Source organism: Vanessa tameamea, chromosome 4, assembly GCF_037043105.1.
Source record: "Vanessa tameamea isolate UH-Manoa-2023 chromosome 4, ilVanTame1 primary haplotype, whole genome shotgun sequence".
NCBI classification, from domain to species: Eukaryota; Metazoa; Arthropoda; class Insecta; order Lepidoptera; family Nymphalidae; genus Vanessa; species Vanessa tameamea.
In genome coordinates, this window is record NC_087312.1 from 387,313 (window position 1) to 402,936 (window position 15,624).

The 15,624-nt window shown below is 32.3% G+C and overlaps 3 protein-coding genes across 4 annotated transcripts in view; 1 reads left to right on the top strand and 2 right to left on the bottom strand.

The window, feature by feature from the left end:
• The window catches only part of LOC113396688 (neuroligin-1-like), a 677,577-nt gene that overhangs the window by 193,984 nt on the left and 467,969 nt on the right, over positions 1–15,624 (top strand). The window lies entirely within an intron of this gene.
• Positions 5,104–6,048, bottom strand: LOC113396652 (carbonyl reductase [NADPH] 1-like). Its single transcript, XM_026634674.2, has one exon. It carries the CDS (start codon positions 6,010–6,012, stop codon positions 5,149–5,151), a length of 864 nt encoding a protein of 287 aa, XP_026490459.2. The 5' UTR covers positions 6,013–6,048; the 3' UTR covers positions 5,104–5,148.
• Positions 9,714–10,250, bottom strand: LOC113396677 (uncharacterized). Its single transcript, XM_026634719.2, has one exon. It carries the CDS (start codon positions 10,248–10,250, stop codon positions 9,744–9,746), a length of 507 nt encoding a protein of 168 aa, XP_026490504.2. The 3' UTR covers positions 9,714–9,743.

Here is a 15,624-nt window from a genome sequence, read left to right on the forward strand (position 1 = left end):
CCTTTGATTTTACAGGATCCAATTAAATTTAAAGCTTGCTTTAAATTGAAAATTTGACCGAGAAGAACCGGCAAGAAAATCAGCAGTTACTCTTTTCCGATAACCATTTAAATATAAGAATTAAATTATGACTTATCCCGCATGGAAATCAACGAAGGCTTACCATATTTTCTAATCATAATAAATATGACGGAGTAGAATGTCTGGGCTTGTTTTTAAAAGAATGACGTCAGCAATGCTGACGTCACGAATGTCAGGGTTTGGATTTCTATCGATTCTCGAAGGTATGAAATTAAACTCAGGAAATATTCTTCTCTGATTTATTCCAAACTGAGGCAATCCGATCGCTCCGACGGCTCGCACAAGCCTCCCGATATCGGCGGCGTTCGGCCTTTTATAACCAAAATGGGTGGGGGCACTATTCACTCAATATAACACCTATTTATGGACGGTAAAATATTTCAAACTAATTTAACATCTAAAAATTCACTAAATATTATTAATTTAATAATCAAACAGTTTTCAATTATTAAAAATAATTAAAACATTAATTTCCGGATACGTGTTTTTCCTAAATACGTCGTTTCCCGTCGACATATATAATCATTTATTAAATAATGCACCTTGTTAATATTTTTTTTCTTAACATAAGATTTAAATTTATTAATAGGCAAAGCCAAACTGTCTGTGTCTCATATGCATGGGGCTGCAATGTGGGATGATGGATATACATGGGGAAATTCCATCCTATACATGCAGGTATTTATTATTAAAGCACATCAAAGCTGACCGGTATATCTTTTCTAAGAGCCGAGATGGCCCAGTGGTTAGTACGCGTGCATCTTAACCGATGATTTCGGGTTCAAACCCAGGCAGGCACCACTGAATTTACATGTGCTTAATTTGTTTATAATTCATCTCGTGCTCGGCGGTGAAGGAAAACATCGTGAGGAAACCTGCATGTGTCTAATTTCAACGAAATTCTGCCACATGTGTATTCCACCGACCCGCATTGGAGCAGCGTGGTGGAATATGCTCCATACTTTCTCCTCAACGGGAGAGGAGGCCTTAGCCCAGCAGTGGGAAATTTACAGGCTGATTATGTTTATGTATGTTTATATCTTTTCAGGAACGTGACGGTTACAGACATCGCAACGAGAGAAGATTGCATTTATGTGTATATAATGTTGATATAAAGTCATTTTAATATAAAGTTCCTGTGGCGTTTTTAACTGAATATGTATAGTAACTTTAATTATTTTCCGTGGTATGTTTTTGACGTATAACGTGCCGTCTCGTGTGAGCCGCGGCGACGTGTGTATCTTTAGTGCGCCGCGCTTAAAAGGTAGCAAGTGTAACGAACGATTATTCTTCTACTATCCCACAATAATATCACTCGTCCCATGGCTCGTGTTCTTCAAGTGTGTGAAGACCAAGGGAGTTCTCCCAGGAAGAAAATATCTTGGAGAGTAAGAGCCCGGATTTTGAGGTGACAACTCCCTTTTCTACTCATCTTAATACAGTCCTCGTATCTGTCGCACGTAAAGTTGCTCTTTTTGTTTTCTTGAATTTAAGGATATTTTCTTTTCGTTTCTCTCCGTACATTCATGGTAACTTTATGTCTGCAATGTTTGTCAGTCTTGTTTTTCAACTTTATGTCTGCAATGTTTCTTTTATTATTCTAAATAGCGGTGATTGCCCCGATTTGACCCGCCATCCATCTGTCACTTTAACCTTACCATCCAGATTAACTTACATTGAGGAAAACATCAGACATGTCTTGTAAAGACTACAGCTACCACCAGTAGGGGAACTAACCCCCTCCCCCTCCTTTGGGGCAAAAGTCGCTTGAAGACATTATTAGTAATTTTTTTGCGAATATTTTACATCAAACAAATAATTGTCTTTACATAAGTTTAAAAAAAATACTGAACCGAAAATTCTTAACTTTTGAAACGGTGGAATATTCTTGAACATTCGTTTTATGCAAATATTAAGCACACGTGCGCCGGCTATGAAGTTAGTTTTAATTCTCCGTGTTGTTTTAAGTTTATTATGCACAAGAACTGACTTTTGAATTTCAACTTCGTATTCAATTCAGGTTGTCCTTAAATACAGAATATTTCGTATATTTCAAGTGAGTCCAGGTGCAAGCTATTCTGGATCGGTTCCAAATATTATTTCTCATCAGTTAGATCATAGATTAAGGCTAATTAAGTGTCTGTTAAATGTCCCAAGGCTAAGTTCTCGATTTGAGGACAGGGTTTGGAGTTTAATTCACCATCATAATTCCGGTTAATAAATACACGTAGTAGATTTTCATCATAAACGCGGTTTCTTTATAATATAACTTTGCATAATCACGCACGAGATAAAATAACGACATCAAAGTTCAAAGGTACCTTTCCGAGTTCGAGCCGCGATCGAAGATTAAATATCCCGTGTTCTAATAATAGACAATTTTAGTTCTAAAAAGTAATATGAGTTCTTTGTATTTAAGGTTTCGACTTTAAAGGTCAATGAACCAAATTAAAAGGGACAACAATAATTTGTCGATAAAGACACAATTAAATGTAACGATTTTATTGTTTATTTTACCCAATTGATATTTGACGTCATGAGATTACTACTACTATTAAAAGTAATATTACTATTAAAAGTATTCCTTGTTATTTATTTCTGTTTTCTCAGTTGCACTCCATATTAAAATACACAAAAAAATGTTTCAGGAGCAACAGGCAGTTTCGTGAAAGCAGCGATCTGTTACGAGCGGGCAACCTTTAAACATACGGCTGAATATAAAATATGGGCAAAGTGGCCCAATAGTTTGTAAATCATAAGTAAATTTAACTTAAAACTTTATTTTTATGATAATGGCAGCCGGACGGGAAATTTAGCCAATATAGAGATTGGCGATGTAAGGAATATTAACCATTTATTTCATCGCCAATGCGCCACCAACCTTGGGAACTAACATATTATCCCTCGTGCCTGTATTTACACTGGCTCACTCACCCTTCAAACCGGAACACAACGATAATAATTATACCACTACCACTTATACATTTATTAAAATTAATATAATATATAAACTACAGTAGTAAGATATAGTTTTTTTAAATAAATAAGATGAATTATTTGTTTTTAATGTGACATTGATGGTACATGACTGAGATTATAAAAAAAAGGCAATTGGATCGCGCGTTAAATTAAATTGAAGCAACAAAAGTGGATACATAATCAAAAGCGAATATAAAGTCCTGGTAGTCAATAAAATTAAACAATAATTAATCGGGATGTTCCACGCGCTCAATTTGCCTTTTTATACAAAATCTGTGCACCTAATGAACATTTTTTTAGTTGTATAATGTTAAACAAATTTGTGAAAAACATAAAAATAATGAGGTTGAAGTTGAACTGTAATAAAAAGTCAGTAAAAAACCAAGGTGAAGCCCGAGTCACAAACATTTACTGAGAAATTGCGTTTTCATAAAAGGCGAGTGGCTAAAACGCTTCCGGCGATGAAGTGACTTCAGAAAAATATTCAGCCGGGAGTACCTATGCGAGCATATGGATTATGCAAATGGCAAAACGCACAGCTGTCTCTCGCATAAGTTTTATACGCGGTCTATATAACTGGCAACCCAGTGCTATGCGCTTTTACTCGGGAACGATTTTTTCATTTACTAATCTCTTTAAATATATATGTCGGAAGAGTTTTGTCTGTTCTGTAGGCTCACTACATACACGGATTGTATCAATTTTATTTTGTATTTTTCATGTCTTGTTTCATTATGTCATCTCTAATTTTGTTTTGCAATAAGTATACAAATTAATAAGTCGTTAAAAAATGAAATATGATAATTATGAAAGATAATATTTTATACAAAATGCATTTAATAATGATAATATTATTATTATGTAATATGATTTATTACTAGTAATAATAAAGTTTCTATTGTAGCAGAATATAACTATTGATTTACGCGTCACACGTCTGTAAATCATACTAATTATAATTGCAGAAGACTGCATAATTATCGTTTTACTTCAGCCAATTAAACACAAAACTTTAATGAATTATAGATATAAACCTTCCACGTTCATTGGTGAACATCATATGAAAATCAATTGAGTTTATCGCGTTCAGACAGACAGACGTGATTGTTGTATAATACGTAGTGATTGTTTATCAGCTTCATTTAATACCTTGATTCCATTATCTATGTAGACAGCAGTAGTCATATTACTTCACGTATTTATATATTGTGAATATTCTGTGAAATAAATACAAAACGAACTATGAAAGACAATGTCGATAAGTGTGACTTGACCAAACAAATTTAAATAATAATTGTTTAATTTCTTACCCCATAAAAAATAGATAGAATTTGTTATAAAATAAAAAAACAGTCCCTGTCTCTAAATTTATAATGTAAATTACGCAATTAATATCTGTCAACGTTTATCGCTGCGCTGTGCTTCTACGTGTCAACTATTAAAATAAATGATATTTATATTACCTAGATGAACTCGCTTCGCCTGCATTAGGGCGCACATTCTACTAACAAATAATCAATTTGTCGCAATCGAACCGAAACGATATCGTTGTTGTTCACCCGTTTTCCTACTAACACAATGATCTAGCGACTACATTTTAGGTTATAGGTTATGTCGAAGTCGAATCGGAATATTAATGGGACCGTATCATAACTGATATAAATTAATGTCAAAAATCGTACCAAACTCCTTGAAAATCAGCATAGTTTAGCTGTGAAAGGTGACTTTCACATTTATAATATCACTATTAATAAACACTCACTGGAGGTAAACGCCATAAAACCTTTATTTGTTATATATCGAAAAGCATAAAAATGGGTTTTCGTATTTATTCCTTGACAAAAGTGTGTAAAAACAATATAAACGCTTTTTCATCATCCAAATGATTCAAAACATTCATGTATGATAGTAACATTAGTCTCTTTTATTAATAATACTTTGAAGAATATAAAGTATAAAATATAAAGCCAATCAGAAGAATGATAGTTTTATTTAATATGAAATAATGTTTATTAACACTGACAGCAAAAGAAAACAAAGAAATGTTAATTAATTATTTATACAATGTTAAGAAAATACGATTGTTTTTTAATTAACAAGAGTTTTTATCTTAAAATAGTAATCAGCATTGTAATCGTACCAGTCCAGAACTTTCCTGTCGAACCAAACATACGCTCCTTTTAATGTTTGAGGTGCATCAAGAACGAGGTACAGTGGAGTCTCGGCGGCCTGGTCTATACTGTAGAAGCCTACGCCGGTTGTCATGTCTGTTCGCACCAATCCTGGATGCATAGAATTGACAGATATGTTTGTACCTTCCAGTTGCTTTTGCTGTATCGTTGTCACGGCACTTAGACACATCTTAGCCACCCTATACGCTGCAACAGTACCGCCATCAGCGAAGTCTTCCGAATTAAATGTACCGTTTTTCTTTGATTCCAAAAACCAATCGACGAATTCGTATAGATCTTCAATTTTCAAATTTTTTTTGGATAACCTCTCAATCCAATTTTTATTTCTTAAATTGGAAAGGTGACCGCAGTCGCTGGAAATGTTGAGGATACGGCCATTGTTTCTAACTAACGGATAAATTAATTCTTGTATTGTAATCACGCTCTTGAAATTAATATCTATAACATTTTTGCTATTTTCGTAATTAGACGAACGCAAATCATTATCGACGATTGCTGCGTTATTTATAAGAATATCAAGACCTCCATGATTATCTTTGATATGATCTCTGAACCGTACAACACTGTTTCGATCTGCCACATCTAGTTGATGATATTTTGGGTTCAATCCTATTTTATTCAGCTCTGCTAGAGCTGCCATTCCTCTTTTATCATCTCGAGAAGTTAAATAGACGACTCCATCGAATCTTTGGCACAGGCCCTTAACAATGGCAAATCCGATGCCTTTATTAGAACCTGTGACCACAGCAACACGGGACATGTCTGTTGCAGTAAAAATATTATTAAGACTAATAAAATTATCGCTAATTCAAAGAGAAATAATATTATTATGAACGCGTATCGTTGTATGACATAAACTGATAAGCTTTATCTGTGAATATAAACACGGTCTTTTTCGTTTATGTACTAAAGCGTAGCACACGCGTATCTGTTAACATATTTATTGAAATTGTTGATAACATCGAAACTTTTGATCATAAACTCGTATTTAAAAAGAAAATTATACACATTTGAAGTATCAAGAGAACCTGCAAAAAATCAACTGTTACTCTAAATATACTAATATCATAAATCTGACAGAAACTGTATACTGTGTGTAAAAGTACACTAATTTAAATGCAAATTAAAGTTTTTAATTAAATTTGGTTTTGACAGAAAGTCTCATCAAGTCTATATTGACCCAGAACGGGATTTGAATCCAGGACCTCGGATCTGCAGATAAAAGACATAAGACCAACGAACCAGTTTAATTGCACCAAAATGATACGTTACTAATCATTTTGATTTAATTAATTTACCCAGAAGTATTACATAAGTGTTATATTTGAAAAAAAAAGTACATCTACACTGTACACTCAAGATCCAAAAACCTCTTCCGCAGTTCCGTAAAAGTAATTTTCCAAAAATGCTAAATATATATTTAAAAAAACTAAGACCCTACATATATCGGGGTGTATCATATGACCGAGGTCAGCAGCATTGATTCTGGAATACAACACGCACTGCCAGACCGCTCTTCGGGCACACAATGAGACGATGCATGGTCACCCACAACAATACAGGTATGTTTATTTATTTATTTAACCCATTAACAACTTAGCTTAGTGCTATTATTTACAATAAATACATATAACAATTATTTGACATAGAAAATGTAACTCTAAGTAATGCTAAGCAACTCAAGTTCGATGAATACTACCCTCCGTACTAGTTGACTCCGTACTGTATGACTGTAAGAGCACAGTTCTCGATCGCGAGTCAACAGCTGCAAAGTTACATGCTACTTCTATAATTGTTTTAGTAATACAGAACACTTATTTTTATTATTATTCATTTGAATATAATATTACATTGATAGTGCTTATAACATGATTGTGGTTCTGGTGGTCTTCTGCTTTTTTTCTTTGTTTATGTTGAACGTTGATTTATTTAAATATCTATGATTAATTAAGTTTTTAAAATAATATTCATTATAATAAGGCAAGTAATACGTTTATTTTATATTATTTGTAATTCTCATTGTTGCTCGTATGGTATACACTGAAAATCAGCTTTGAACTATGAGGGTCATTTTATGCTTCCTCTGGTTTCAGCATAAGTTGAGTCACCTTCCTCTTTTGTGACATTATATTGCGGTGCAGACATCTTATATAACTTAGTACATAACTTTTCATATAACTTAACTTAATTTTTATAAACATATTGTTTTGTTTAATTAGTTTATTTATAAGATATAAAGAAAAGTCATATATATATGACTTTTAATACTTTAAGTTATTTCAATGGCAATTTCAACTAAACATTAGTGTGATTTCAGAAAACATGTTATCCATACAAATTTAAATACAAATATTTACTAAATTTTATTCCAAAAGAATTATCTTAGTAATTTTAAAATTAATATATTTCTAAGAGCCCATTGATTGTAATGTTTTATTCTTCAAGATTTAATATCGGCATTCGATCCCTGTTTTAATAGTTAATACTAAAAACAATTAAAATTCAAGGCAAGTACTACGATTTTAAATGGCGACATCAGCAAAGCTATATAGTAACATTTTGGGTTGACTTACGACTTGCGATAAACAAATTTTTGATTCGTATATACTTTGTACGGTGTGATATTTTACTCAATGCTGCAGAACATTTTCTGACGTTCTACGTCGAAATTTTAATTCTCAAAGAATTTGCTCACAGATAAACCCAAGTGAATCGTGACCAACATTTGGCAGAAATTTCCTTAAGCGTTTTATTTTTCTATTTCTGACGTTCCAGAGTTCCTGTTAAATATTTGACCTCAATATTAAAATATATTCGAAATAACTATAATTCGGTTCAGATTTGAATTTATTGCTGACCTCCACAACCTTTAATTAAATTGGAGCGATATAATATTTTTGTTACTTTTATATATTATTTAACCCTTATTGACGTGACGTGACGTGAAACAAACATAATATGTGTACTATAAATGAATTTTGTACACCAAAAATAATTACCAATTTTTTTTTGCGTTTTATATGTGACCAGGGATTGAACAATGTTAGGAATTTAGGTAAGCATTTAATTGCACAATTCACCATAAAAACGCAAAAATCTGATATTGAAATAAATATCAGGGTTAACATAGTCGAGCTTACATTAGTTTTGTCTGTATTTAAGAATAATCACAGACTAAATTACTTTTCAAGCTTGAATACAGCATTACGAAGTATGGAGACTTGCATATGGAACAAATGACAACAGTGTGATAAATACTCTTAACAAATAAACTGTATGAAAATATAACAGTTCCGTAATTACAAGCCGCTCCTTTTATGTTTAAAGGTGACTTAATACAATAGATATTTTTATTCATAAATATTGACTAAGAAAATATGTATGAATTTTATTCATAAAATAAAACAGAGTTGTATTCTTAGGAAATCGCTTTTGGTAACAAAAGTGTTAACTTTGTCGCCGAAGTAACATTTACGGCTTATTCAACGGTGACTATTGTGTTCTTGTTATATATTTCTACTTTACAGGTATTATTCGAGTAGACGTTAAACAAATAGTATGTAAAGCTTCTAAGGTGTTGGAACTAAATGTTTTAGAAAGAAACAAACAAATAAATAAACCGCTGACAAATAACTTAAGTAAGTTTATCTCAGTTCACAAGGGCTTTCTCGAAACTGTTAGTCACGTGTTGTTAACACGTTACTCGTGATCGAGCATACTTCATACAGAGACCACATTGCTGTATCTTAAAGGAAAACAATATCCGGTCTCTCTAAACTCTAGAATTGTACAGAAATTAAACTTTGATATACCGCGTGTTTTTATTTCGAGTTAAAGGTATTTTTTTTTTATTTGGAGTTTAGTCTTTTCCCTGAACATGTAATTGTAAAAGATCTAACAATGTAAGAAAAGTTGCCTTTTCTTGTGTGGAACGTCTGGCACCATACCATGTAGCTATAGCATGTAGTAGCTGCACAAGTACCACAAATACTCACTCTCTTCTAAAGAGTGTGAATTTTCAGAGCTCCGTTTTGGAATTTAAGATCTATGACCTTTTTACCGAACTTGTATCCACTGTTAATCCCAAAACTATGGCTCATCAATCATATGTATTTCTAATATATTGTATGTTTCGAGTTAAATTTATTCAATTTTTTGTTAAATCTGTTCTCATCAGTAATTTGTTATATTCATGTAAATATAATTTTAAGAAATAATGAATAAATAATATGAAACTAATAGAGATAGTATTTTTATTTAATTTTATTTGACAAATCAAATTATAATCTGTGTGACGCGTATTACAATTATAGGCTGTCTTCTTTAATGCGGACCTTAAAAACTATAAATTTCTTCGTACATTACAATAATAATAATATTCCAGTAAAGTTCTAATATAATATTTATACTAATTTTCCTCGCCATCAATGATTTAAAAGTGAAATAATAATCCTCTTTGTAGTCGTACCAGTCAAGAACACTTTTACCGAACTACACGTGCGCTCCTTGCAACGTTTGAGGTGCATCAATTACAAGGTACAGTGGAGTCTCAGCCGCCTGGTCGATACTATAAAACCCTAAACCTATAGTCAAATCCGTACGCTCTAGTCCAGGATGCATCGAGTTGATAAATGTATTCCTAGCTTCTAATTCCTTTTGTTGTATCATCGTTATAGCAGTCAGAGCCATCTTGGCCACTCTGTACGCTGTTATTACGCCATTATCAACAAAATCTTCCGAACTGAATGTACTAGCCTTTTTAGATTCGAGAAACCAATCGATAAAGTCATTGATATCTTCTATTTTTAAATCTCTTTTAGAAAGTCTGTCGATCCAATACTTATTTCTTAAATTTGAAAGATGACCACAACTACTTGAAAGGTTGAGAATACGGCCATTGTTTCTTACTAACGGGTAGTTAAATTCTTGTGTTATTAATATACTTTTAAAATTAATATTAATTATTTCTTTTCCTTCTTCATAAGTGCAAGGAGACATTAAATTATCAACTACTGCAGCATTATTGATGAGAATATCTATTCCACCATATTTTTGTTTAATAAAATCTCTGAATCTTGTAACGCTTTCTTTGTCCGTCACATCGAGCTGATGGTACTCTGGATGTAATCATATTTTATTGAGTTCTGTGACAGCTTTTTGTCCTCGACTATCATCTCTTGAAGTTAAAAAAACGACTCCGTCAAATCTTTGGCACAAACCTTTCACAATGGCAAAGCCCAAACCCTTATTGGAGCCAGTCACAACTGCAACTTTCGACATGATTACATGTTGAATCAAGAAATATATCTATTAATTGATTTATAATAACGGTTATTTAATCAGTGAAACCGATATCACCAATATATATATATTATTTTTTTATCAATAGAAATTGGGCCAGTATTTATTACTTTCATAAAAAATCTTTGTTAATTTTAGATAATCACTAATAATCTAAATAAAATAAATAGTTCTTTTTCGACGATTAGCTAAAAAAATTATATTCGTGCAATATTTGATTTTGCTTTGAAATATAACGTATTATATAATAATTTATAAACCAAAATCACGTATCAACATAAGTGTTTGTGATAGTTAAAAGCATACGATTTCATTTAAAATCATCTAAGAAACATTTTACCTTTAGTTTCTCGAAAACTCCCTTGAATAATAATGTGTTGCGTGGAAATAGCGGTTGCTTCTACGAACCCTCACGCACGCACGTCTGTGGCAAATCAGAAAACAGTTTTTGTAATTCGTCTTCTGATCTTCATGTGGCCACTTTTCTGTCATAACATGAAAGTCATTTGATCTACTTTTTAAGATTCTTCGAAGTTTTAAAGCAGAGATTTTATGGTAAATTTAGTTAGAGCTTTAGTCTTGATCGTCAGTGTCGTATATGGACGCAGACTTTACGTTCAATCACGTTGGGATTCCAAAACCTGCTCACACGTCTAAATCATTATAATACATACGAGTGTATAATGATAACGAATGCTAGCAGTGAAAGAAAACGGCCTAAGAATAAGTTTTTATAACGAATTTTACGACCAGTCTCAGCTGCAGCCGGACTTAAATTTACATAATTACTTCTGGAAAATATGTGAACAGTTCACAACACGTGACGAGCGAAAGAGCAGTGTAAGGAAAAATGCATAATGCAAGATACTCGAGCGGAGCCCGCATTGCGCCGAGAGCGAGGATTCTCCTGTCGGAGTACCTCCAGCATTGGGAGTGTTGTTAAACGATTTTATCGTTTCATAAGGTTCTTTTATCATGTTTGTATTTGACAATATACTTCTTGTCAATTTAAGAATTTAAAAAAAAAGTAAATATGTTTCTTCTCATATTACCAATAAAATACAAGTATTTAAAATAATCATGTTAATAAAAGACTAATAAATTAGTTGTTTTTCTTTATTGCCAACTATAGGTATATAGTTACATGTAAATAATAAATATGATATGTTTGTATGTGGTACTGTAAACATAAGTAAAGACTAAAATAATTAAACCAAATACGCAAGTTAAAAAAAAATTAACTCGAAATAAATACCTTGAGATAAAATAAATAATGACTGAAATAAATTTTAATGACATCCCTATATATTATTTATGTAATGCAGAATTATATTTAGCAATTATCATAATAACACTTAGCATTAATCTAATTTGATAATACAATGTCGTTAACCTTAGGCCAACGACAAAGAAATTATGAAAATTTTGGGGCATTTCTTTAAATTGTCTTTGGGACTATCCGATACGTATTTCTTATCATCCAACCGTCGATAATATATTATTTGTGACCGGCAGTTAATGCGATATTCTCTGATGGTCTATAATCCATGTATTCTATTATAGTCGGTAATCTCTCTAATTAACTAAAACGTTAATGGGTAATTATGGATTCATAATCAATAGGCTTAGGCAAATGAATTCGATTACAGTCAAAGCAGTTTCTATCGTCTTTTTCCGTATATCTTGGATTACGTGACATTTTAAACGTTAATATCTATCTATCATTTTTATAGTTTCTACAAACGGATTCGCCATTCATTAGCCCTTGGCCTTATTTCTTATACTAGATAAAATAAAATAAAAAAGGTGCTCATAATAGGCTAGCCTTTGACCGTTGTCGTGCCTGCTATTAAACATCAACACAATCTACGATGTAGCACGTTTGCCTAGAAGACACCTGTTAACTCTAGATTTGTAGACATCAACGTTGTTCCTATCGAGAAATACAGACGGAGACAAAAATTAACAATCAAGTTTTATTTAGCATTTTTAGGAGAAGGTTTGGAGCATATTCCACCACGCTGCTCCAATGCGGGTTGGCGGAATACACATGTGGCAAAATTTCGTTGAAATTAGACAAATGCAGGTTTCCTCACGATGTTTTCCTTCACTGCCGAGCACGAGATGAATTATAAACACAAATTAAGCACATGAAAATTCAATGGTTTTGAACCCGAAATCATCGGTTAAGATGAACGCGTTCTAACCTTTATTTAGCAACACGTTCTAATCAATTCATAGCAATTACCTAAACATTTAGAGTATAACTGGCCTCCGTCAGTGGGCGGAGATTGATAATGGTGTCCTTAATTTATGTGCAAGTCTTGATGCTAATACTTTAAATCATTTTACTCAAGCTACATTGTACTGTAAAAGCTGAAATATTTATACAATCTTATATACTATTTTGGGTGCAGCAAAGTTGCTTATTCTTTTTATGTTGAAGTAGTTGGTTTGTCTGTAGTCCTCCTGGGGTTGGAATAGGCTACACATCGAACATTCTCCCTACTTTTGCCTCAAAAACTACGGAGCCCAAATTGTTGAAAAAGAAATGCCTGTCCTTTCAGCTTATACCAGAACTCCATCAAGTTGGTAAATTCCCAAGGGCAACGGAATAGTAGTACGGATTTTTCTTTACTCATGTCCAACTCGGACTTGAACGTTATGTTTTTATAATATTATATTGCAGTGGTGTATGACACCACATGCATTACTCAGAACATGAAAACACTATTATTTAAACTTCAACTACAAATCCGTCATTGTTCTACAATCATGTTATTTACTATACAATTATCATAAATTAAAAACGTCCATTTAAATAATTTTATTCCAAGTTTATAGTTCTTGCGACTTGACGCATTGAAGATTAATTACCTTAATATTAATATTAAGTACCGCATTTTAATGCAATTAAATTTTATATATTTATTTAAACATATAGTTTTAATTTTATATGTTTTAATTTTATATATTTTAATTTTATACGTTACACAATCACAATTACGAAATTTTATGTTAACTGATAACTATGTATGTATTTATATGTAGCTGTAATTGCTTGTAAGTCTTCTGGCTGATATTTATTGTACTAACTGTTTAATTACCGTTCTTACTCATAGAAAAGCGAATGAAAGAACCAATTTTACTTTTTATGTATTTAATTAAGAAAATATAGAATTGTCAATAAAATCTGTGTAGGATTCAACGCAATCATATCAAATCAAATGAAATTAATTTATTCAATATAGCATTAAAAAATTGAATGTGTAATCTAATCTGACAATCAAAGTAAGATTATTGATTGTCAGATCGGATAGATGTTTAAGAAATCCACACGACAGAACAAATACGAGTATTGTTTACTTATATTTATGAATATAATTCAGAAAACAACAATCTCACTTTGTTGTACGTAAATATTGTAAAGTGAATATTCCAGCGGCTTATAATTAAAAACTATGTCATTAGAGAAAGAAAAAATGTTTTTCCACAGCCACTTAACATTTTTATAACTCTTTCAAACTCAACTCTTCGACCTACGTTAAATAACAGTGTTATAAAAATTCCATTAGCCGTTATTGAGTTAATGAGGCTGGCAAGGGTTCTTGGGACTTTACACGAATATTCAAAAACTTAATTAACGCACAGGCCGTCACTGGATACACTTGTAAAATCTTTGTAATGAATGGACTTGTTAACGACGTTCTCATTTATTTAAACACATTCATTATTGAAATCATACGGGTCACTTATGTTTATGTGTGTACCTGACGTACCTTTGCATGAGTAATTATTCCTTTTTTTTAATAATGAGATGTAAACGAAGGACGAAACATGTGGACGTTAAATGAAAATTTGCGAGTTCGGCTCGAGTAAAAGTCCCTGTATTTTCGTGTTATATAATTGTGTTTTTGGAAGTGATAACTAACTAATTAAATAAACTGGTGCACGAGTAAATGACCAATTGATGGTAAAGGGGTCTCCATCGCCTATATATTATATATTGGCGCCGTCGAAATTTTAAGTACACCTTACATCACCAATGCGTTACCACATTGGGGAAATAAGATGTTATGTCAATTGCGAGTGTAGTTACACTGGCTCACTCATCCTTCAAATCACAACAATAATAAGCATTAATCTTGAGCAATTAAATTATGATTCATCAAATAAATTCTCCTCATCGTACACTGCATTCAAAAACAATTATACAAAAGCAAGAGACGAGGAAAAAACGTGGTATCATTGGTAAGAAAGCGAACTCTTCGTTCACCGTGACTCATCAATCAACTTTTTGCACCAACATAATTTTTATCTATCAGCTATATACATACAATATAATAGAAATATAATATAATTTCAATATAATAAAATTTTCATAATACAAGCGCCCCTTTTCGATTACTATGCGACAAATATTAGCACTAACACCAGTAGGTACAGATCTATTCACTTACGAACCTAGAATTATCGAAGTGTACTAGAACGAGTGACCGTTCGTGCGTACAAGATGCTTTAGTGTGCGTGAAATTATTAGTGCGTTGAAATACAAATTAGAATATGTTTGTTTATACACGCCAATAACTTAACGTACATGGTTGCGCCTTTACAAGAATAGTCTAAATTCTACATTTTTTTATCATTTCATCAAACTATTGTACACCTGACCATGTCTTGGTAAATATTTGTTGCCTACGACTACCAGTTTCTGTAGTTCAATCGTAGTCTAAAGCTCAGTAGTCAAATGCAATCTAAGTTGGCGACAGTTCAAATGGTATCGCTTTCCAGTCTCACGAGTTAAGGCATGTTAGTGTTGTGTTGGCTTATGTTAAGGTAAATCTAAGTTACGTAAATCCAAGTTACCTTCATATGACGCGTCGAGCGCTTTACAGATACCATTTATGACTGGAACGGGTGTTTATGTTTAATAATCCAATTTTAAGATTACCATTATAAAGGAAATTATGAAACTAAATCTAAAGGCTATTATTATGTATAAAAAAAAATGATTCTGTAACTTAACATAAACGTGATGAAGAAGATAATCCCGCTCAGTGTCTTCCGCGGT